At 36.6% G+C, this 26,038-nt stretch overlaps 3 protein-coding genes across 3 annotated transcripts in view; 2 read left to right on the forward strand and 1 right to left on the reverse strand.

Moving 5' to 3' along the window:
- The window catches only part of LOC138309702 (glutamate--cysteine ligase catalytic subunit-like), a 40,836-nt gene extending 38,288 nt beyond the window's left edge, over positions 1–2,548 (forward strand). The window contains exon 16 of the mRNA XM_069250920.1: positions 1–2,548. Within this exon, the coding sequence (XP_069107021.1) occupies positions 1–272 (272 nt within the window). The 3' untranslated portion in view covers positions 273–2,548.
- On the reverse strand, positions 1,572–13,182 carry LOC138309703 (uncharacterized). Its single transcript, XM_069250921.1, has 3 exons — positions 13,132–13,182; positions 3,291–5,698; positions 1,572–1,706 (listed from the first exon to the last, which is right to left on the reverse strand). The coding sequence occupies exon 2, from the start codon at positions 5,673–5,675 to the stop codon at positions 3,528–3,530; it is 2,148 nt and encodes a 715-aa protein (XP_069107022.1). The 5' UTR covers positions 5,676–5,698; positions 13,132–13,182; the 3' UTR covers positions 1,572–1,706; positions 3,291–3,527.
- Positions 7,707–25,906, forward strand: LOC138308595 (neuronal acetylcholine receptor subunit beta-3-like). Its single transcript, XM_069249640.1, has 4 exons — positions 7,707–7,914; positions 10,147–10,243; positions 11,210–11,322; positions 24,657–25,906. Exons 1-4 carry the CDS (start codon positions 7,707–7,709, stop codon positions 25,904–25,906), a joined length of 1,668 nt encoding a protein of 555 aa, XP_069105741.1.
- Positions 25,907–26,038: the final 132 nt, after the last annotated feature.

Genomic DNA, 26,038 nt, shown 5'->3' on the forward strand with positions numbered 1-26,038 from the left:
GGGAATTGAAGACAACTTCTAAATGGATTCGTGAGTTTGTCCGTGGACATCCGGACTACAAATTTGATTCTGTGGTGTCAGAAACCATAAACTATGACTTAATGAAGCTGTGTACTAGTATATCTACCGGGGAAATGATGTCACCTCTTGTTCAACCAACCATGTCATCGAAAACCTCGGACAACATTCCTACGGCCATGTCTAAAGCTGAGGGTTACCTCAACCAGAAGAACCCCAGGTCTGCAACGTCTAACGGCGTCTACAATGTCTAACGGCATTTGCAAAGTCTAACAGCGTCTACAACGTCTAACGGCGTCTGAAACGTCTAACGGCATCTCAGCATAAATACCGACTCTATTGTAAACCAGCGTATTTTGTGTTGGCTTTATTTTCACGTATTTTGTAGATTTTAAAATTCATGGAAATTTATCATCACGAAAAACTCTGTTATAAGTAAAAGCGGGCGTTTTGTCTGTTAATCTTGAAAACGCGAAATGAAGTCATATCGCGAATATATAAGTTTATTTACAGTAAGTCAGACAAAATCTGTGACAGTGACACTTCAAAGTAACAACGACGTAATACTGTACTATACGTTATAGCAGTTCTACTGAATACAGCTGGACAGTTCTACTGAACACAACTGGACAGTTCTACTGTAGATAGTCCTCATTTTTGTTTAATCTATTTTCGCCATTGATAGCAAAGCATGTTTAAAAGTCGGGCATTCGGTTTGCATGTGATTATTCATTATTTGAAAGGGCGCATTTAAATTGTCCATCTATATCCTAGACTTGATCTCTAATCAGATTTGTTGCCATTTCATTATTTTATAATCTCAATTTTGCAGTAATAATAGTCTTTGTTCTTAAGGAGAGTGGCGTGCCTTTATTTTCTGTGAAGTTATGAATTATACTCCCGCAACAAAGTTGGGGGTATACTGGAATAACCCTGTCTGTCTGTCGTCCGCAAACTTTAACAACTTTAAAAGAAACTTTTATTACAAGAAATTGCGAAATTACATGAAATAGTTACAACTTTTTTTCTGAACGTTTCTTCTGTCTCATTGTCAACACTTCACTTTGTTCAATAGCGTAGCCAATGTAGTCGAAATATATATATTAAGGAGAAGCTATGACAAATATTTGATATTGAACATCTTTTGTCTTTGTTTTGCAAAAAATACCGTAAAGCCAATCATTTAAGCGCAGGGAGGGGGCAAATGTTTGCGATCTGGTTTTGAAGGCACAAATGATTCCAGTATTCCTCAATATTTCATGGATCAAATTTTTGCGGTCATATTAACTCAAGAAAATATCTGCGCTTAAATGACTGTCACCAAAATATATCTACAAAATATTATGTTTTACTTATGAATGACTGCACAAGTTCCAAATAATGAGCCATACTAATCTAGTGGTTCGCACAAACCACGCTGTATTGTAAACTAATACTTTTTAGGAGGTGGTTTTACTGTTGGGTACACCTAATCTCCTCTTCGACACTCCAGGGGTTACTGTCTCGCCAATGTACATGCCTGCAGACACTTTCTTTGAAGTTAACAGAGAGAACGACGCCAACCTTGATAGCTACACAATTCACCGCTATTATATATATATATGGACCAAAGTACATGCGTCTTTTATTGCCTTCAGTTTTGCTATGGGATATCTCCAGGGCAAACATAACGTCGATGATAACAACCCCTGTAATATTAAGGATGACATTCATAAGTATTACCATCAATTATAATAGTAAATAATGAATTATGCATCATGATTATCCCCTGTATCACAATTAATGGTCATGCAGTATCGATGAGTGGTTAAATGTAAATGAGTATCATAATGGAAAAGATCCCGTGAAAATAAGAAATATCACCACCTAAACACATATCAAACTAAAAACCTAGATAAAAATGTTTTTTTACATAAGGCCAATAGCGGAGATCAAAATCTCTGTCAATAGTTACTAATTAATAATCGCAATGCTGGAAACATTGACTAACAAGGATTTGTTATCTAATATAGCAAAATGTAAAAAGTGTAAGACTCTGAGTGTGTGTATTACATATGTACCTATGAGAAACAGATTTGTTCATTGTCTTTAAATTATGATTATATGAAATGCCTTGACGGACCAATATATATACATATGTATACATAAAAAGAAAACACAACAGTTACTGTAAAACAGTTTTTTTTCGCCCTAGCGCTTTCTCGGCTCATGCCGGTCTTTAGGGGTTTGAATTATGGTTCTTTTTTACTTACATATGTATATATATATCACATCAAATACGACAGAAGTATGTTGTGGGGATATCAATTCATGGAAGTTATTGTGTTTGATCAAATGCCATTGAGTATACATGTATAAAATGGATTTTAATATAAAGTTAATTATGTTACTATTTCGATCCATTATTTTAACAATTTATAAAGTTATTAAGATTTGATCGGATAACATTAAAACAGAGATAATATATTAAATAGTAAGTGATCTCTGTTAGACTCAATTCAAATATGATTAAATTATCAATAATACTAAAGAGATATGTGTTGTCCTTTTTAAGTAACGCCACACTATCACATTGTTGTGTTATGGCGTTTATGTTGGTATGAATGCGATTAAATACCGACAGTCTTTTTTTAAAGTAAAGCCACACTTTCAAATTGAAATGATAGCATAAAGATAAATATAAACGTATTTCATTAATAATCAAGTTTCAATTTTTGAATTATAACCAAATGAGATACAGCATATAGGCAGCATTATACATGATTAAATATAATCAAAATTCACATATAATATACAAGATGGCGGAGGATAATCCCATACACATAAATATATAAAGAATCCATTGACGTGTAGGTTCGTTACAAACATCTTATTAAAGGAAGAACAATACAAAAATGAATATATTTGTGACGTCACCACATATGTGACGTCATGAAATGATAAGGTCTATATTTTTAAATTAACTTTCTTTACAACGTTACACAGAGAGATTGTTCCTCATTTCCGAAGCATGAAACAAATATTTATTCAATTTATTTAAAGTTTCACATTTTTAAAAGAAAACAATTCTATTAGTTTGTAAACACTTAAATGTCCTTAATCCACAAAACAAATACGGTTTCAACATCATTATGTTATTGTGTTCACGTTGGTGTGAACGCAATTGAATACAGAAATGTCTTAATAGCTATGAACTTAATGAATTTGTGGCTTGAATTCTCAATACCTTTCAATCTATACCACTGCTAAGAACAAGGACATTAGTTACTTACAAAAACATTTGTTCACCAGTGCCTCTCATCAGCCAATTCTATCGTCATTGACTGACCTTGTTGAGGCAGTAGACGTACTCCGTCACATCTAACAGATGTTCCTGGCAGACTTTTAAACATTCTGGTTATGTAGTAAAACATTAACTAACTTTGTTTCGATCGGCCAGGAATTCCTGATTGAAGATAAGTACAAGAGAATTTAAGATGTGGGTTATCTTTTACACGTTTGTATTTATACTACATAGTTATCCCACATAATCCTTTTTCCTTATTTAAGGAAATCAATTTGTTAATTAGAATAGCAATGTTAACTAGAGTTGAAGGTCTGGCTGATTTCTTCCTCATAGCCCGACACAACGCCGTGAAAGCTTTGTCGTACTCCTCGAGCTGGGTGTGACAATATGCCAGGAGGCTGAAGGCCACTGCTTTCTCTTGTATGTTGTCCAGACCACAGCACCACACCATATCTGTTCGGGCTCTCAGCTTCTCAATATTCTCATCCAGCTTCATGCTGCACCAAAACCGCAGGAAACACACATACACGAGTGGGTCGACTTCGACAATGTATCTAAAGCAAACAGGAGTCGTATTCAATTGAGTGATATGTATCCCACGTGAATAAAATTCCATCTTAAGTGGATCAGGGAGAGTATTCTTTTCTTGATCTAGGAGAACAAAATTCGAAATCGGCTTTCTTCCGTCACATATGAAAATATTCATTGCACTAAGCGCTTCCACGGATGGTGATTTTAGTGATAAACCGATATCGACTTGTGGCAATCTTCTATATTTTCTTCGTTTCTGATCAGAGAGAAAACGTTTCAAAATAGAGATGCACGTGTCCAGGTTACCATTGATCATTTTCACGTGACAAATATTGGCGATGCTATTCACGTCTTTGACATCTACATGGTCATCCCATACAGAGTCCGGTTTGTTTATCATGAGAAACCGTTCTTGATAGTTGGTTGCGAGATTTCTTATCATCTCGATTTCTTCATTAAGGCCTTCACATCCGTTGAACGCGATACTGATAATTTCTTGAAGACTTTTTTCCAATACGCGAAACTTTGTTTTGATGTGTATATCAGAAAACAGACTTTTCATGAGTGTACTTGCCATGTAATTTAAAAATAATCTCGTCAGAATCTTTTCCTTAAAAACGATGTTTCCATTCAAAGTTTCTTGTAACAGTACCTTATAGGGAAGCTGTTTTGGGGACAAAATCTCTATTAAACTTCGTCTGGCTTCCTTACACATTGCTAATACTTTTCCTTTGTCCGCGGGGATATATCTCCCGGTCAGCAAATTACAATCTCTAATGAAGTAATTTGGGCAAAAATCTTTCTGAACGAACGAGACCAACCTGTCAAGACAAAGATTGACTGTGGTCAGAAGTTGTTGTGACTGCCAAATATCCTGACACGTTTCCTCTATAGTCCAAAACAGGGTCGTTTTGATGATATAAGAAGTAATTACGTTTGGCATTTCTTCTTCAAAATAGCATTTCTTTAACCATCGAAGTGAAACAAAACAATTCACGTGATTTTCATTCATTTCATGAACCAAATCTACTTCGACATGCGCAAAAGAAAGTCTCCAGTCAAGATCGGTTTGTTTACACTCTTTACATCCGACTGGAACTACATAACAGCCCTTTTTGACGTGTTTGTCAATGAATTCCTGGGACGGCCATCCGAATTTTCTGTTCCGTTTTACCCATTCTGTAGCAACTGACGGCCACTCACGACACCAGATCCCTACAAGCAGGTCAATGCTTGCATATTTCACTTCGCCTGAAAGTGAAGTGAAAGTCCTATTGGTAGTTTTGCACGGGCCTGAATTGAAAAATTCCTCACGACGGATTTCACTCAAGCCAATCAAAGTATTGTGTAATGATATTATGAAATCGGAATCGCCTTGCCATTTAAATGCATTTGTGAACCAACAACCCGAAGCTCTATCGTATCTGAATAATTCATTCCTGTTTTTAAAGGGTTCCAGGAAATCTGGATCCCCCTTCACTATTTGTTTGAGTCGCACGTACCCAGAGTTTTTTGGACAAGGGTTCATTTGGAAAACCCAAGTTGTCTCCGGAACATCATTGATGCGGTCTTCATACACCATACCACGGTTACTGATAATCATAATGTCAATATCATAGCTGCTACTGCCAAGGTTAGACAAGATAAAACCTTCGCCCGTGCTTCCAAGTATTTTAATGTCGTTTGGAAAGTCGATGGTGTCGCTTACCAATAGAAATAGTTTTATAGCCGGTACGACCGTGTTCAGCATGACTTTCAGACCCGTTTTCAAGAGTCTATAGCTACCACGTAGTTTTGAATAAAGAAAAAAACTGTCTTTTTCGTCGTTCGTTGTTGCCATGTCGCAGCTTGAGAACACAGAACCTGAAAAATATCAGCATCAATTACAAATCTTTGGTGTTACGTTTGACGCAGTATGATGTATCCCCTTTTATTTATAAGTGTGAATTCGTAACAGATTCAATATTCGGTCACCACCATATGGTTCAATGGACCAGCAGGTCACATGACAGAGAGGAAAACAAATATAGAAAGTTACAAGGATATATCAATACAACAGTAAGAACACCAATGGAAGTCACATACTGTACATTGGGATACTTTGGCGTAGGGTCATTTGTGTGTTTTTTTAACCAAATTGAGGTAGTTAAATTTTGCCGTTTTTTTAAATTTAGCGTTTTCATTTGCATATTGTACCCTTATACATGTTTTCACTTATTTCTTTGAGTACCTTAATCGTTGTTATTTCTATCTGGTTGACCATCCTCGATACTCCAGGGGTTAATATCACTTTCGTTATATCTATCCCTGGACTATCTCATCGTTACTCTTAAGGCAGGTCAGAAAGAAAAACTGACGAATTACAAACCTGCGATATTTTCTTTGATGTACAAAGGAGGATCGAATAACGGTACATTGTTGTTGACTGTGTCGCTCTCCGTGTAATATCCTGCCTTTAATTTTACTATGGGCTGTCCAAGGGTGGATACAACGACAGTGAAAGTAACCCCTAGAGTATCAAGGATGTGCCGTCGACAGTATGTTAACGCGATTTGATGGTTAATTTACCTGCGTAGTGTTCACAATAGTCATATGGGGTTTCTAATTTTCATAGCGGCTATTAATCGCAGAAGCTATCTACATATCACGCGGAGCGCGTTATCAATCCATATATTTACGTTAAAATAGTTTATGAAAATACAAATAATTGAAAGGTTTTTATATTATATTTAAAATTTTAAAATCAGGACACCCATATACGACGAGAAACGAGATTAATGGAAGTTTTCAAGCTTCCGCATTCCGGTCAAGAAATACAGTTAAATAAGATTTGATTGACTTATTACAGTAAACCTTAGTTAATCATATATCAAGAAACAGCATATTTAAGATAATACATTAAAAATGTTGTGAGGGACTATTTTTATTGATATGAAACTGGCGTGATGTTTGAAACCAACTGATCGATGTACGATGTATTCATAGTGTTTTCATAGGCAAATGTTTGTTTTCGTCAGTTGGTTGATTCATATACATGTAGTGATGAAACACTCAGAATGTAAATATATAGACACGTATCTATCTATATCAAATGTATATATTACCATCTATTTTCGAATAGCAAATAGATGCCGTTATTGAAGGAAGGCAGCTAGAGTAGTTCCCCTTTCACCTTAAATATATTTCATTAATGCTATTAGTGGAAAAGGGACATTAGAGTAATCTCCCTTACTGTACAGGAAGTAAGTACAGCGCATGTTCTTCCTTGAACTTCCTTTTCGAAAAACAGCGCGGCTGAAGGAATCAATTGAAATCATACGAAATTGGTTTGTTTAATATTTGGTAGAAAAAGGTGTTTGTACAAAAAAATTGATTACATTATCTTATTTAGGTTATCATTATTACATTTAAACATTGTTGAAAGAATTTAAAGCTTTATTAAGTACGATGTTTACCGATGTAGAATGGCTAGATATTTTCTGCCATGTTGGGCCTTTTGGCCATGCCGGATACGGCACGTGGTATGAAAGTTTTTGTCATTGGTTAACTTGAATGTCATTTAATTTGCAAACTGTTTTAATTTATTTAGAACGAATTATAGTAATGATTTGATTTGAGCGAATGTAATGCTCTATTAGCACGATATTTTACCGTTTCATAATGGCTAGAGATTTTCTGCCATGTTGGGCCTTTAAGTCATGCCGGCTACGGCACGTAGTATGAAGGTTTTGGTCATTTATTAATTGAATGTCAGTGGACTTTAACAACTGGATATAATTTATTTAGAAACAATTATTTTAATGATTTAAAAAAAATGTGTTAACTCGTTATGCGACATTGAATTTCTTTTTAGAGCTGTGGCTAATCAGACATGGGGAGGACAAGGAGGCCGTCTACAAGCCCTTACGCAAGAAATGAACCAGCCCCTCAACAAACCAGTATGCCTACCCCTCAACCAGATCCTCAATCAACTCCTCACCTAGACTTTACATCATCAGGTACAATGGCAAGTCTAATTGGACACCCAGGTCAAGCTCTTGCAAATGCAGGTTGTTCGGTCAGTGAGGGACCAAACCAAGGTACACCTACTTCCATACCTAGTATTCATAGTATTCTGAGTGAGAATGTGTCGTCAAAAAATAAGAGCAAAATTATAAATGGAGAATTCATTGATTTAGGTATCTTGTAAGATAACTCGTTGTCTGCTAGGCAGGACACTGCCCCAAAATCACTATACTTGGACGTTAATGGGCAATTGGTAGCTAAGGATAAGAACGCAAAGAGAATCAACAATATAGCTGATTGGACTGATGCTTTCATTATCTATACCAGTATTTACTCAGCTGCCCACCTGAACGGGTTCATGAATTGTTAAAATATATACAAACAATTAGGCTGGGGCGGGAAGATGTAATGGCATGGGATGGAGGTCCTACGACGAGCAATTTCGTTTACGGCGGAGTCAAGACCCATGTAGCTCATGGGCTACTGTAGATACTGAGCTTTGGCTCATTTATCTATCTCCAAGCATTAGCACAACGCTTAACACAGAGCGAAAACAGTCTCCTGTAAGTAATTAAAAATGCTTTGACTATAACTTTAAAGGTTTGTGTGCCCGTCCCACTTGCAATTATGCCCACATCTGTACGAGAAGTGGAGGGGGTCACCCTAAAATAAACTGCAGATCTCCAGGGGCCATGGGAATGAATAATTCATTTCGCCCCCCAAATCCTAGGGGACTTGCCCAGACGGGGACTTCCCAGACAGGAATCCGTCCCAGGTTCAGCAACCCAACCCAAAATGTCCGCCTGCCAAGATATATGGGCCCTAGGCCATTCCCCAATTAAAGTGGGCCCCCTCACAGAATATTTAGAGAAGTACCCAATAGAAACAGTAGCAAAGGAATTAAAGGACGGTTTTACATATGGTTTTCGACTTCAGTAAACAAATTTAACATCAGCAAATCAGCATCCACGGGAGGTAAAAAAGAAATTAGATTCCGAGATAGAATTGGGTAGAATTATGGGCCCTTTTTCAAGTCCTCCTATGGCAAACTTTCATATCTCGCCTATAGGGGTCGTTCCCAAGTCAGATGGGGGTTGGCGAATGATTACACATTTATCATTTTCCCCTTCAGAAAGCATTAATGATTTCATTAATCCGGAATTGTGCTCAGTTAATTATGCTTCATTTGATTCTGTAATTGAAATGATAAGTAAACTAGGTCAATGGGCAGTTTTGGGCAAAGCTGATATTAAATCAGCTTTTCGTTAGTTACCAATATATCCTGGCGATTTTGACCCATTAGGTTTTCAATTTGAGGGAGGTTATAACATAGACAAATGCTTGCCCATGGGATGTGCCATTTCTTGTAATATATTTGAAAAATTTTCAATTTTCATTGAATGGCTTGTCAAATATTAATCTGGGGTGAACACTCTCTCTCATTATCTTCATGACTTCATATTTGCTGGTAAGAGGACACTCAGGACTGTCAGATTCTTATGTATTCATTCAAAGATACCTGTAGTGAATTGGGAGTTCCCATCGCTGTCGACAAAACAGTTGGTCCTACTATGGTCCTTATTTTTTTAGGACTGGAGATAGATACAAAAGAAATGGTTATCAGAATCCCTTCTCAAAAGGCAGTTGAGCTTACTGATATGCTATATAGGTTTCTCAGTCAGAAAAAAGTCACCTTATTGGAGCTAGAGTCTCTAGTAGGAGTACTTAATTTTTTCTGTAGGGCTTTTAAGTCAGGGAGGCCCTTTTTGAGGCGTTTGTATGATGCGATGAAGGGCGCTAGCAAATCATATCATTTTGTCAGGGTTAGTTGGGCAATGAGGGAGGACCTTATGGTGTGGCTACAATTCATTCAGAATTTCAATGGAACATTAATTTTCCCAGAATCGTCCTGGTCAGAAAGTGATGTATTGCAACTATTTACAGATAGTGCAGGTAATTCATCATTGGGTTGTGGCGCTTACTTTCATGGGGATTGGGTCTACTTTCCTTGGCCTAAAACATGGGCACAATCTGACAGAATGCGGGATATTACATTTTTAGAGTTTATTCCAATAGTCCTTGCAATCTTGATATGGGGACATCATTTAGGGAATAAGAAGGTAATATTTAACATTGATAATAGTGCGTTAGTCAGTGTCCTGAATGCTCAGTCTTCCAAGGATAAGTTGGTAATGGAACTTATGCGCCCATTTGTATTAGAACTTTTGAAATATAACATTATTTTCAATGCAAAACATGTTCCTGGTCTAGAAAATGTAATTGCAGACTCTATTTCTCGTATGCAGTGGAGGCGGTTCCGGTCGGTGGCGCCTCAAGCTCAAGCTCATCCAGCTCAAATTCCAGAGAAATTCCGTCTGCTGTTATCAAGGATGAAGTAGATAGGTTATTGAGGGCCTCTATTTCTAGGAATACTCATAGGTCATACAGTACAGGGTTGTCAGCATTTGATACATTCAGGGCGTCTAATAGGCTGCCAAAGGTCTGGCCCCCGATGGTTGAACACTTAGTTAGTTTTGTTGCCACATTATCACTTAGGGGGTTAACTGACACAACGGCTCGCTCCTATATTTCTAGTATTGGGTTCCAATGCAAAGTATTGGGGAAGTGTGATACGACACAGAATTTTTTAGTAGGCAAAGTTCTTGAGGGGATGAAAAGGCTAAAACATAATAAACTAACTTATCGAAAAAAACTAAAACTAAAACTAATACAAGGTTACCTATTACAGGACCCATCCTAGCTCAGATTGTTAAGGTTCTGCCATTAGTTTGTTTAAATAAATATGAGGCGTTACTTTTTCAGGCAGCATTTACAATGGCCTTCTTTGGAATTTTTTAGGGTGGGGGAGTTGTGCTTGTCTAAGGGAGGTAATCCAAGTCATGTTGTAGGAAGGGGAGATGTAACCTTGGTACAGGGCCAATATGTACAAGTATACTTAAGATATTCCAAAACTGACCAATCAGGAAAGGGAACTATAATTCAACTTCGGGTGTCTGATAATGAAATATGTCCTTTGAAAGCCATGGAAGCTTTTCTGAAAGTTAGACCAGGGGTGGGGGGTCCGTTATTGTGTCACTTTAGTGGGGAACCTGTTACCAGATACCAGTTTTCATCAGTTCTTCAAAAGGCTCTTAGGTATCTAGATATGGATACGGCTTCTTTTAAAACGCATTAATTTCGGATTGGGACCGCTTCTGCAGCATTTAAAGCTGGTCATACAGCTGACGCTATTAAAGAGGCTGGTCGTTGGAAATCTAATTGTTATAGTCATTATATCCGTATCCCCATAATCACATTTTCAGATCTGTAATCGAGCGTGTCAAAATATTGCTATGTTTTCTAACACAGTATTGAAGATATTTCAGGATTGGAAGTTTGGTTTCTGGGGTCTTCTGGGTTGAGAATGGGAGCCAACATTTTCTGGCAGGGCTATGGTGGCCTTGGTATCCAACAGGTAGAAAGTAAGATCAGTCTCCTGCAATCGGTAGCGGAAAATCCAAACATCTTACTGCTTCATTGTGGAGGGAATGATTTAGAGAAAATTCAAAAAAATTGCAAAGCTTCGATCAGTATTCCGGAGGGTGATTAGGTTTTTGTATTCCCAGTTTCCAGGTGTAAAACTAATATTTTCACAGATTCTACCCCGTTTGTCGTATAGATATTCTAATAATGTAACTGCAACGGAAGCTTGTAGGTGTAGATTAAATAGTGCGGTTGCAAAGGATGTTCTTGGGTTAGGGGGTTGCTATCTGAAATACCCAGATATTAAAGCTACAGAGGCCTTTTTCAGTTAGGATAAGGTGCACTTGTCAGAGTTAGGAAACAACATATTCTTAAATACATTGCAAGGGGGTGTGGAATAATTTGCCCGGGGGGGAGGGGGTCCAGTATTTCCCGAGTAGTGTATAAAAGGATTACAATGAGCCAAGGCAATATGCTCATGTCAAAGTTAGGAAACAATTTTTTAAATACCATATTAGGTAGTGTTGGGAGGGGGGCAGTCTTTTGTTTGTTTGTTTGTTTGATTTATTAACGTCCTATTAACAGCTATGGTCATGTAAGGACGGCCTCCCATGTATGCGATGTGTTGCGTGTATGTTGTGCGAGGTGAGTGTACTGGGAGACTGCGGTATGTTCGTGTTGTGTCTTCTTGTATAGTGGAACTGTTGCCCTTTTTATAGTGCTATATCACTGAAGCATGCCGCCGAAGACACCAAGCAACACACCCCACCCGGTCACATTATACTGACAACGGGCGAACCAGTCGTCCCACTCCCTGTATGCTGAACGCTAAGCAGGAGCAGAAACTACCACTTTTATAGGCTTTGGTGTGTCTCGGCCAGGGGACAGAACCCAGAGCCTTCCTCACAGGGGCGAACGCCCAACTCAAGGCCAAAAGTGAGGCGGTGCCAAGGGAGGCATTAGGAAAGATAAAGTCAATTAGGAAGAAGAGAAAAGATAAGATCCTAAATTTAGTCGCCTTTTACGATCATGCAATAGGGGCAGTCTTTCAAGGAGTAAAATAAAATAGGATAGGGTTAGGGTCACGGCTTAAGTTGTATTTGTGCGGCTCCCCCCACTAGGGTGTGGCGGTGGTAAAGATATGACTAATATGCATTTCGCATATCTTTACCATTTGGCGTTAGCGCATCGCACAACTACAACTTGTCTAGATTATTTGTCCGCTATTCCCAGGGACAAATATTTTAGGATATTAACTACTGAACTTTGACCGCTGACACTCTCTTGAGTATCCAGGGTCAGATCATCTTGTGCCCTCTTGAACTTGTGATCTTGAACTTGTGTCCTTGAACCTGTGAACTTTGAACTTGTGAAGTTTGAACTTTTGAACTTGTGAACTTGAAACCTATGAACTTTGACCCCTTTTGACTTTGTGTCTTTGAACCTGTGTGCTTCCCTTTAGGGCTTGCCATATTATTTGTCGGCAGCCCGATTTTAATCTTCATAAATTAGAGCCGTGACCATTTACGCCACAATAATAATAATAATAAAAGTAATTAATATGCTTTATTAATTATGTTTTTATTGGACTTATCTTCGATAATTACATTCTGAATGTTTCGTCACTATTTGAATCAACCAACTGACGATTATGGAATATGGTATTAGATAGATATGTGTATATTGGTATCAGTTTAGGTACGATGACGTTAGATATAATCACAAGTTCGCAGTAAATAAGAAATGAAATTTTCACTAATCATGATATTAGTGTAATTTTAACAACTGTTCACGTTTGTTATACATACCTTATCTGGTGGCTAGTTCCATACAGAGTTTGATATTTATCTGCAGTCAGATTCAAAACACAAACATATATACTTATTTGTATTAGTTTTGTTTAAGTATGTTATGCCAAATCACACCGGATCGTTTATATGCATATATTGTACGTGGCCAATGAAGTACGTCAATTTGAAATTTATTTTTCGGTTTCCTGGATCGTTTTTACCTGCAGTGTCCCGACAATTATGTGAACTCAATATACACGAATGTAGTCCAGAATATTAGATAAAAGGTAAATAAATATGAGCGCAACTTAAGATATGGTATCAGTAAAATAAATTATTATCGAGAGTAAAACTATCAGATGGCTTATAAAGATCTGTGCTTTAGATATTTGCGTGAAAACTCCGAAAGATTACAGTTATTCCAAAGAATTAAACAAAAAAATGACTATATATAATTTCGCTGCATCCGTCAAAACAGGTGACGCTTGAATAACGAATAACTGTCTAACTTTACTTTACCCGGCCAAAAGTAAAGTTGGACAGTTATTCGTTATTCGAATAACGAATAACGATTAACGAATAACTGTCCAACTTTACCTTGCTTGAATATTACCAAGCTTACGATACTATCGTATATGATATTAACATATTGGGTTTATGTACACAGGAAAGGTTTTCAGTGGGTCATAAATGTTCCCCGTGGAAAAAAATGATTTTCAGATAACCTGTAAGGTTAAATAACTTGTCTGCGTATTGAGTTCATGTTGGCGAGTTGAGTATTGATATTGATACACCGTCATAAGGTATATTTCGGATCCACTTTGGATATTTACCATACAGTAATGTAACAAATAAACAGTACGTTTTAATGTTCTTATTTTATATCACTGTTGAAGTGTAATGTTAAAGAAAATATATCTTAAGTGTGTTTAGAACATTGCACTACGACGGTCGATAACGGAATGAAGAAACAACACAGTAACTATTTGAGTATTTGTTTGTTTGTTTGATTATTTTAACGTCCTATTAACAGCCAGGGTCATGTAAGGACGGCCTCCCATATATTGCAGCGTGAATGAAGTGCGAAGTGCGTGTTCTGGGAGACTGCGGTATGTTCGTGTTGTGTCTTCTTGTATAGTGGAACTGTTGTCCTTTTTATAGTGCTACACCAAGCAACACACCTCACCCGGTCACATTATACTGACAACGGGCGAACCAGTCGTCCCATTCCCTTTATGCTGAGCACTGAGCACTGAGCAGGAGCAGAAACTACCACTTTAATAGACTTCAAATGGTGTGTCCAGGCCAGGGGACAGACACGGTGGGAAATCACGTGGTCTGTAGTTGGTGTGTTACACGAATCAAAATGGCGGCCGCCAGCAGTTTTGCCAGAAAAGGAGGTAAGTCACTGAAAATACCCCTTGTATCGGCATTTTATAGTGACGAGCATATGCTATACATAATTCTAGACAAACCGATACCTTAGTTGTGTTGCAACGCTCTGTACTTTTCTGTAACATTCTGACCAAAGTTTTGAATCGGAGCGATTTTGCTCGTAGTAGAATTGGTAGTATACACGAACATACACTTTTCGTACGTTTTCTGTGTTTAGACGGGGCCATTCGCTGTAAATGTGATATTGTCTAAATATTATAGTCTACATTCAAATGCACATCTAACCTTTTGGCAGAAAACATCATGTTCATTGTTAATTCTTTGGTTTTACGAAAGGATGAGTAAACACGTACCGTTTTGGATTGATGAGTTGACACGAACTGCTACATATGTCCGTTTCTTTAACTAAGCTGTCAAACAATGATATTGTAATAGTTATGTTCAAGTATGCTTATATGATTAACTTATACCAGTTAGAATAAACCGCATGATGTAGTATGTGGGCGGTTAAAATTTAACGGAATATGTTAACAAGCTATCGTTTAATGGAATATCGTTCAATATCTATGACAACTGTTATAATATCCAGGAAATTCACAACCTACTGCATCAAAGCCATGACTGCATATCATCTGGTTAAGGAAACAAACGGGAAGATTGGGGAATGTCACAACACTTTTTGTCTGTGTCCGTCCATTTCTAGACGATCAATATAGATATATACGGTATCTAACACACACGTTTAATGTTTTTAAGTGTTGGTAATGTTGAGATTTGTTTGTTAATCAGTTTTATAGATGAATATGTTATAGAATGAACCAACAACTTAGTCAAAGAAAGACATTGATGGTTTCTCGTAACCAATTTAGGCTGACATAATACTTACCTTAACTATTCATCTAAAGGGAAAATCAAAAACAAGTTTATAAACAACAAGCAAGTAATTTGTACAACATCAATAACACACATTTGGCATTTTTCAGAGACCGGAAGAAAACGCCGGTCAGAATGAGGGGAAGAAGGAGCGTTTAATGTGTTGCCATACAAAAAGATTCCTGTGTGTCAGATGGGTCAAGTCTCCATGCAATGAATCAAGAATGCTACCGGATTAAAATAGGACTGTACAGAAGAGTATAAATAAAACTAATGAAAAAAAAACATGCTTCAATATGTATTTATTGAGTATTTTAAAAACAGTAGTCTTAACATTAAAAATACAAATGTAAAAACAAACAAGTACAATATACGTAAATTATACTAGTTATCAATCATAAGATCTTCCAAACATTAATTAGAGTCGGTTCCGTAGTGATTCTTTGTATCATATCGTTATGTTGATATGCTCCAGATAATATACAAAATTTGTAAAATGGCTTTTAAAAGGGAATATGGGCTACACCACACACAGTGTATTTCAAATTCGCGAAACTTGTAGGGAACGTCTTTCTTTGGAACATGGGAACGCTTGTGAGCACCGTGTCTAGTTTTTTTTATTAGAATTACGGTTATAACAAAGGGAACTAGTCTCGTCATTTTGCATAAAGAAATGAAGATTGTGAATTAAGGAAAGACCCAATGTCATGACTGTTTCCTTCAGACTTAAAAAATTCTCACTAAAAATTCCGAAGTTTTATAGTCAAACACATATACATGCATATGGAATAACACTAGGAATCCCTTTTGTTTCAAAGACAAATAAGAAATTAATCACTAATTTGTTATATTCAACACTCTAAAAAGTAAAAATAATTCATCAATCTATTAACCAACGACAGTGCTTAAGGCTGTACTCCTCTGAGAAGTCGAAATTTTCTTGTATTAAACTTTTTTTCTCATACGGATTTTTGGAAAAAGGAGTTCATACCATAAAAGAAAATGGAAGAAAAACATATGTCCGTGTGATCGTTTTTGAGCTATTGTAACTCAAAGATACCTAGTAGACAAAATACTGGATTTTATGGGAATTTTGTCGTTTTGACCACATACACAAGAGATTAAAGCCATAATTCTCTCATGAGATGTTTGATATGTATGGATCTTTGTAGAATTTATTTCACAGTGGTCTTCTTTAAAAAATATACCAGTTTTGATTAATAAGACTCATATTTTTATACAGAATAACAACATATGCTACCCCTTTCCCTTAATTTTGAGCTACAAAATGCACCATTTTCAGCCATTTTTACAAAATTTAACCGTTTATAGAAAAGGTTCTGGTATTAAACTTTTGTTACTATTTTGCATATCAATAGGGAATGGGTTGTTCTTTCTAAATCAGGCATAAAAATGGGGGGTCCGAGTGCTTACTTTTTTGTCCCATTTGAATATTTGTTATATTTCAATATTTTAGAGTAAAAAATAAAAATGCTCAAAATACCAATAAATGTAAAGATAAAAATGACAAAAGTGTATCATTTCACGTATTAATGCTCATTATTTTAATTACCACGAACCTAGTAAAGATTTACAGCAAAAATTAGCTCGATACAGCTAAAAATGCTAGCGCAGTGATGATTTAAGTGAAAACAATTTCATTAAAAAATGGTAAAACTGTGGCTCTACTTAAAGCGAAAAAAGACACAATTTCAAAATGGCCGCCAAATTGGCCATTTCTTAAAATCCCCGTATAAAAAAATCTACTAAGAATAGAAATGTAATTTTTTTGACAAAATTTGCAACTGGCAACTTCCTATAGATATTGATAAATTATATTTGAAAATCTCATAACTTCTTTGCTTTTTGTCGAAACGAGACTTCAACGGGACTGAAACCTCAGAAGAATACATCCTTAAATTCCCTTGGACTGCAGTCACTGGAGATCAATATGATGTAAGCCAATAATGACTGTACGGCATATTTTACCGATTCATGTTGTTTTGTATGGCATAATTGTCGTAAAAAAAGCAACGTACATATTTGCCATTCTGACTGAAGCTGCAAACGACGTCCACTTCCGGTCACTTGTGGAACTTCAAACGGGTATATCCTCTCACCTTCCAATGTTATGTTTTAAAGTTTAATCAATTATGTATACAAAATTTAATTCTAACTGGTATAAGTTAATCTACATACTTGAACACACACTATCAATGTTTGCCAGATTAGTCAAATTGTCGGAAATATGTAGCAGTTCGTGTCAACTCATCAGTCCAAAACAGAACGTGTTTACTCATCCTTTTACAAAACATAAGATGTTTAACATGATGTTTTCGGCAAGGGGGTATTTTCAATGATTTACCTCCTTTTCTGGCAAAACTGCTGGCGGCCGCCATTTTAATTCGTGTAACACACCAACTACAAACCACGTGATTCCCCACCGTGACAGAACCCAGAGCCTTCCTCACATGGGCGAACGCTTAACTCAATGCCAAACCCGGTACCCTGATTTGTCTTCATAAAGTGATCATTTTATCAACCTAACTTAGATTTTATACACTTTTATGACGATCCGAGGTTGAGATATTTGCGAATTTACGAAACATAAATAAAATCGCGAAATCATAATTCGTAAAATAATATACTAACGCTAATGTAACATATACAACAACGAAAATTTTGGCAGAGATGATATTTTCGCGATCTCGCGGAACATTGCTCTGATCGCGAAAAAATCATTTGCGAAATATCGAGAAATAACTGAATAATATATCCCTGAAAGGCAGATCACAAAAATTTAAAACGGCTTCAATTTTATACTCCTGTTTTAAATGAATTCTCGAAAATTTTAATTCGCGAAAATCCCCAGCTATATCTTTTGGTGAATTAAGCTTTTTTGCTTTAAATAAAATGGCGTTTTCAGCGTATCCACGAAACCGCAAAGACGTAACGCGCGATGTTTGGTGACATATTGCGTAACACATAAATGACGTCGTTTTGATGGTGTTTTTCTGACGCGTTATTATTATAATTCATGTTTTACCGTTATCCAATATATACATGTACCATTAATAAAAGAATAATACACTATTATAAATAACGAAAATCTACGGGCTAGACTATGCATATAGGAGTGAATTTCAATTTCCTCATGACTATGTTCACTATTTTTATTGAGGCTTACTGGAACTTACGCAGCCGCGATGACCGAGTGGTTGAGGTGTACCGATCGCGACATACCTGTAATATCATTGCGTCGTCGTCGCGGATTTGACTATAAATATTAAAGCACTTTTCCTATGACCGATGTTGATAAATTTTTTTTCAATTTTAGTGCAGATAGATTTCTAATAACGCTTTTTAAATGGCGTGCCTGAAGTTATGAATCACAGGGGTCTGAGAATTAGTACAGTGTATATCATTTTGGACCCAACAAAGTGTCCATATATTATTTTTAGACGTTTGATGGATCTAGATAAAAATCGGTAAAAATTCGTATTCTACATGTAGACTGTACTCGTATAATACACCACGAAGAGAATTAAATTTCCTGATTTTTTTATCTAGACTCCTACACATCTGAAAAGGGAGTGTGGATACTCTGGTGTGTCTAAATATATGTATGTATTAACTGTCACTATATCTCAGATCCTTGTGTTATGCATTGGACTCTAAAATATACTCTTTTTGTTTCCAGTCTTTCTCTAGAGTTTAACACATTTCTAGTTTTCAACTCCAGACTCTCAGGTTTATCTTCTTCTTCAAGGCCACTTACATTCGGAAAATCAAAAATATTTTTTACGTTAAATTGAATAAATGTTTAAATGAGTATATTTTGTGTTTATTCACTGGCAAACTGCACCAGATATGCAGTCACTTTCTAGTATGCATCACGCGCGTGTCAATTTTGTATCTATTCTAGATCTCTTTACAAGTGAAATGATTGTGTATAGAAGAAACATGTACCTGTATGACAACGCATATTTTTCTACAAATCTAATAGTCTGTCTTCAAATGTTAAGTAATTGTTTTTATGCAATCCGATTTTAGCTAGACCTAGATGTAATTTGACATGTTTCAAACTGACGTTACGTAACGCGTCGTCGTGACGTTTGGTCTTACGTTGTTTTATAAGTGGACAATTTACGAAATTTTTAAAATGCGCAATTATTAATAAATGAATGATCAGGCACGAACGATAACGAAACCGGACGAACAAATGGAAAAAAAATATACACATGTCAAATGTATGGCAATAGTTTCCTCAAAAGTAACCATGTTTACATCATTTGCAGTTGGCAATTACCGATATCAGGCTCCGATTTCTCGAAGCGAAAGTTCCCTGATGTAATATAATCATATACAAAAATAGTCAGATTTTGCCTCGTCGTTGTTTTGGCTCAGCGTACATTGGTTTTCTTCAACCAAACACCTGACACGTCCATGATTGGGTGAAAAATAAACCTACATACGTCCCAAATACATCCATCTATCTATGAAAATATTGGTTTATATTTTCTTTTTTTCTTCCAAATGTCAATCTGTGGTGTATGGCAAACCTATTTAACATTCAATGAAAAAGCACATTTTGTGATCCCGAGGGTAGAATATCCCTATCCTTCATATCTACATATGAAAGAGTATTTTTCTTTCATACCACGACGTTTTATTGCAATTTTACAACTATGATATCCCGCCATTTTGAAATAAATTCGAAGAAATCCACGACTGAAAGTCAATTTTCCATACATGAAAAATTACGTGATATTTTCAACACAAATTCCGTTGTTTGAATCTTTTATAGTAAAACCAGTCAAGTTTGTGAAAAAAATGTAAAAATTTTACCGAGGAAATAGAAATTTTGTTGACGCCGTGTCGTAACGAGGCTTTATTGCATGGGTATATTGCATGAGTAGCCATGCAATACAGTCCCGGGCGGCATGAGTGTATTGCCCTAGACCAGCCAGTATTACACCCGTAGGTATGAAAGAAATATCTTTATATCATATGGGATATCTCTTATAATATATGTCATATTTCATATACTATTCAGGAAACTTTAGATATGCATGCAGGCGCTTAGCTACCATAAACTTCCGTACTCCCGTGCACCCACATCATTTTCTTGCTTATTTTAGAATTAACACTGGTTACGTATAATCATTAAATTCATACTGTACAATAATTGTTAGATATCGTAAATAAGTTGTACCGATCACCAACACGTCTCCCATGAGTAAAAATTCCATTTTTGAGACATGACTATTACAATTAACATTTCAAAATCGTTTTCTCATTAATACATACATATCAGGAATATCCAGAGTTCAATAGAATTTATCAGGAAATGGGTGCGTTTCCATTTAGAATAATCCAATCGTTTTCACTTGGAATTATCCAATTTCATACAAAGTATATTTTCAAATAAAACGTAATTTCGATCTCCGAATACCTGAAAATCGCAACAGGTATACCCGGTCCTACCTTTTTTTCCCTGAAACTTCTTCCTCTCTCCTTGATATAGTTTGCACCAGTGATCCGTTATTGAATAACATCTGTCATGTCGGTGAGAACTTTCTTGATCAACCTTTGGGATGTCGTTGTCCTATTTTTAGCCAACATCATCAGATGGTGGGCTATTCAAATCGCTTTTTGTCCGTGGTCCGTGGTCCGTCCTTCCGTCCGTCCGTCCGTCCGTCCGTCTTTCCGTCCGTTAACAATTCTTGTTATCGCTATTTCTCAGAAAGGACTGAAGGGATCTGTCTCAAAATTCATTTGAAGGTTTCCCTAGGGCCCTAGTTGTGCATATTGCATTTTGGAACGGATTGGTTAACAAGATGGCCGCCAGGCAGCCATCTTGGATTTTGATAGTTAAAGTTTGTTATCGCTATTTCTCAGAAAGTACTGAAGGGATCTGTCTCAAAACTCATATGTAGGTTCCCCTAGGGACCGAGTAATGCTTTTTGCGTTTTGGGACCGATCGGTAAACAAAATGGCGGGCCAGGCGGCCATCTTGGATTTTGATAGTTAAAGTTTGTTATCGCTATTTCTCAGAAAATGCTGAAGGGATCTTTCTCAAATTTCATATGTATGTTCCCCTAGGGCCCTTGTTGTGCATATTGCATTTTGGACCGATCGGAGAACAAGATGGCCACCAGGCAGCCATCTTGGATTTTGATATCTAAAGTTTTTTATCGCTATTTCTCAGAAAGTACTGAAGGGATCTGTCTCAAATTTCATATGTAGGTTCCCCTAGGGACCTGGCTGTCCATATTGCGTTTTGGGACCGATCAGTCAACAAGATGGCCGCCAGGCAGCCATCTTGGATTTTGATATTTAAAGTTTGTTTTCGCTATTTCTCAGAAAGTATTGAATGGTTCATTCTCAAATTTCACATTTAGGTTCCCCTAGGGCCCTAGATGTACATATGGCGATTTGGGACCGATCATCAACAAGATGACCGCCAAGGAACCATCTTGGATTTTGATAGTTGAAGTTTGTCACTGCTATTTCTCAGAAAGTACTGAAGCGATCTGTCTCAAATTTTATGTGTAGTATATATTTAAATAAAGTTTAAAAAGTAGAGAAAAAATCCATTTTTCCATTGTCAGACATAGATAATTCTTTAGTGGGCGCAAAGATCCCTCTGGGATCTCTTGTTAGTAGCATGAATATATCTAAGCCTTTCCAAAGATGCTTCAAACGTAGCATTTGTCTCTATAATCATGGTAATTATTTTAACTACAGGTAAACTGAAAGTTCACTGAATTTTAACTACAGGTAAACTGAAAGTTCACTGAATTTTAACTACAGGTAAACTAGAAGTTCACTACATTTTAACTACAGGTAAACTGAAAGTTCACTGAATTTTAACTACAGGTAAACTAGTTGTTCACTACATTTTAACTACAGGTAAAGTAGCAGTTCACTACATTTTAACTGCAGGTAAACTGAAAGTTCACTGAATTTTAACTACAGGTAAACGAGAAGTTCACTACATTTTAACTACAGGTAAACTGAAAGTTCACTGAATTTTAACTACAGGTAAACTAGTTGTTCACTACTTTATAACTACAGGTAAACTAGAAGTTCACTACATTTTAACTACAGGTGAACTAGCAGTTCACTACATTTTAACTACAGGTAAACTGAAAGTTCACTGAATTTTAACTACAGGTAAACTAGAAGTTCACTACATTTTAACTACAGGTAAACTAGCAGTTCACTACATTTTAACTGCAGGAAAACTGAAAGTTCACTGAATTTTAACTACAGGTAAACGAGAAGTTCACTACACTTTAACTACAGTTAAACTAGTAGTTCCCTACATTATAACTACAGGTGAACTAATAGTCACTACACTTTAACTACAGTTAAGCCAGTCAGCACATGGCTCCAGGAGGAAGTAGGACGCAACAGCGATGGGGTCGGACACCTTGGGCATTACCTCGCCTATACTGGATATGTAAAACGGTCATCGACAGGAACATGGTGACAGCAAACAAGATTCTCTCACCAGACGCGGCCGGGAGAAGAAACACAAACGGGTTGAAAAAACACATCAGAAGGATAGGTATTAATAATGTACAATGCGTAATGTACAACTGTAATATACTTTTGTAATGCATTGTGGTATTTTGTGAAATGTAGATAATAGACTGTGTCATATATCAATACACTTTACAGAACCTCGGTATCAAAGACACAAAGCTGAAGTGGATGCTTCATATAAGGTCTGTTTACTGTCTCATTGTTCAATATATTTAACAAAACAAATAATTCTCATTACTATGGTTACTAACATATTTACATGTACTTAACATCTTCACGTCATTTGAAATAATAAAACTTAAAAAAATCACTCTATTGTTTTCAATCGGCTCTGTGGTTCTGGGATATCATACAAATTGTAAAGTATCTACCGAAGCCGGAAAATATCGATATTCTGTTGTCATTTCAATAAGGTCAGTTCGACAATGAAAAGGTTTAAGCAAACAGAAGTTTATGCACCACACCTTTATAATATGATAAACCACCAGCCACTACACTGATACGTTTATATGAAATGAGTACAACCGAATTGACAGCATCAATTAATACATTAAGCATAAAGTTGAAAGACTTTATCCAGGCGTCTTATCTATAGACCTGCAAAATTATTTGGATTTATTGAACTGAAGTCGAGTGCGAACGAAGGTAAGATCATAAATTTCTTTTAAATTCGCAGATTTAACCAAAAATTCATATACATCGGTATTAAATGAGACAATAAAAAGGAATACAATTTTTAACGAACACGGTCAAACCGAATTAATGGTTACCACTAAATACGTCAAAGGTCTTCATACATAGTGTGTGTAAAGTGAATTACTCTTTTAACGAAGTAATTTTCAGAAGCGTTTTCTAAACATACTTTTAGTATTTGTCATAACGTAAGGATTTTGTTTATATTTTATATCTAATTACGCAATTTTTATGCTATGGACGGTAATTAAAGGTACAGCAATATGTTTTGTTACGCCGTTAGGTATGTCACATTTTGGTAAGGCTAACACTGCATGTCGGTAGATTCACTTGCTTTATATAGTGTTTGATGAGCGCGTATGAATACAGGTAGAGAAAGAAAATGGCGGTCCTGAATAGGAGATTGTCTCATAAACGATTCCCGAAATAGTTAAACTGTTAATGACTTTCAACTTGCACTGTTAGCTGTAACTTGATATCGAAGGGTCCATGGTAACACTCCGAATAAAGTTTTAAATTAATTTTATCTGATATTCGAATGAGATATGGTATTTGATTTTAATGAGTTCATATAAACGATATTCCATACAATTCAATTATATCTCTTCCAAATCTAATTTGACAATTCCAGCGGTAACAAAACGGGCCAACTCATTCCTGTTGGTATTCATAGAAAAAATGCATTATATTTCTAAAAATATTTCTGAGTTATAATAATCTTATACGAGGATTTTTGCTATCGTGAAAAAAAAGTTTCATATATAATGACATTGTTACAGAATAAGGGAATGTTCATGTGTGACGTTTCGATGACTAATATGATGTGTACACTGCCACCCTCATCAGACACATGTGTAAACAGGTAGGAATTGTCTTTAAAGTCGTAGTACAATGCTCGATGTCTATTTCGACACTACTAAATATACAACATACAATATAGCATTGTAATTTTGGCTCATGTTTAGTTACTTTTAACATCTCTAAACAGTCCTATTCACATTGTGAAACACGTATTTCTTTCATTTCAGATCGTATCAACAAAATGAAAATTGCACGTGCCATGTTTCAATATTTCCTGACATTGAACGTGATAATCCCGCCAGTCATGGCCGCCGGTACCTTGGATGACCAGACACGTTTAGACGTGGACTTGTTCAGGAACTACAGTAAAGATTTACGACCAGTCTATAACCTTAGTGACACTGTTGACGTTATCACATCTCTCGTTTTACTTGCCCTGCTTGATTTTAATGAAGTTTCCGGGACAATCCATCTGAGCATAATACTTTTGTTAACTTGGACAGATTACAGACTAGCGTGGAACGTCAGTGAATATGGCGGCATAACCAATATCCTTGTCAACTCTTCCCGTATTTGGAAACCGAGAATTTTTATGATATCATCAGCTGATGATTTGGTTGAGTTCAGTGACAACCATTTTGATATCAGGCTAATGAATAATGGTTCGGCCTTTTTCTCCCCGGGAAAGCTGATCAAATCCAGCTGTACTATCGACATGACCTACTTTCCAACAGACTCCCACGTCTGTAGTATCTTAGTGGTTCCGTGGATGGATACGATTCAGGAAGTCAGGTTACACTTCAATGAGTCCAAATTTAGAATGGAATTTTTTACACCTCACGGTGCTTGGGAAATCTACAATACGTCTATCATTAGAAATGTCCAATTTTCCCGAGACGTGTCAGTCATAGAATTTACCTTGTATATAAGAAGAAAACCACAGTATTTTTATCTGTCTTTAGGTGTCCCGATCCTGCTGCTGTGCTTTCTCAACCCATTCGTGTTTCTTCTCCCGGCCGCGTCTGGTGAGAGAATCTCGTTTGCAGTCACCATGTTCCTGTCTATGACCGTTTACATGTCCAGTATAGGCGAGGTAATGCCGAAAGTGTCCGACCCCATCGCTGGTGCGTCCTACTTCCTCCTGGGGGCCATGTGCTTCAGCTGCCTGCTCATACTACTGACCATAGCATCGCTGTATTTACATGCCGTCAATGACGTCAACCATTACCCAGGGTGTCTGGTAGTTATTGCCACGTGTCATATCAGCAAGAGAAAAAGCGGCCACCCTATGGGGTTAACCGCTGTCGAAAAAGAACATGATGCCAATGACGATGATCAAGTTTCAAATGTTAACAAAAACAGGCTAAAGAAAAGTGACGTCACCAAATTCATGGATAAAACTTTTTTCTGGTTGACCGAACTTTTCGTTTTTGTAGATGTGTTGGTATTTGTACTTCTTTACGTGAGAACGAATTAGACTGACTTTGTCCTGATAAGGTACAGGCTGGTTGGAAAAAAAAACTAACAAGTCCAGGTTTATCACTCTAGGTGAGTTACACAAAAGTGTTGAACACGGAAGGTGGTTCCAAAACGGAGGAACGTGATTTCC

Source organism: Argopecten irradians, chromosome 15 (assembly GCF_041381155.1).
Source record: "Argopecten irradians isolate NY chromosome 15, Ai_NY, whole genome shotgun sequence".
Taxonomy (NCBI): domain Eukaryota; kingdom Metazoa; phylum Mollusca; class Bivalvia; order Pectinida; family Pectinidae; genus Argopecten; species Argopecten irradians.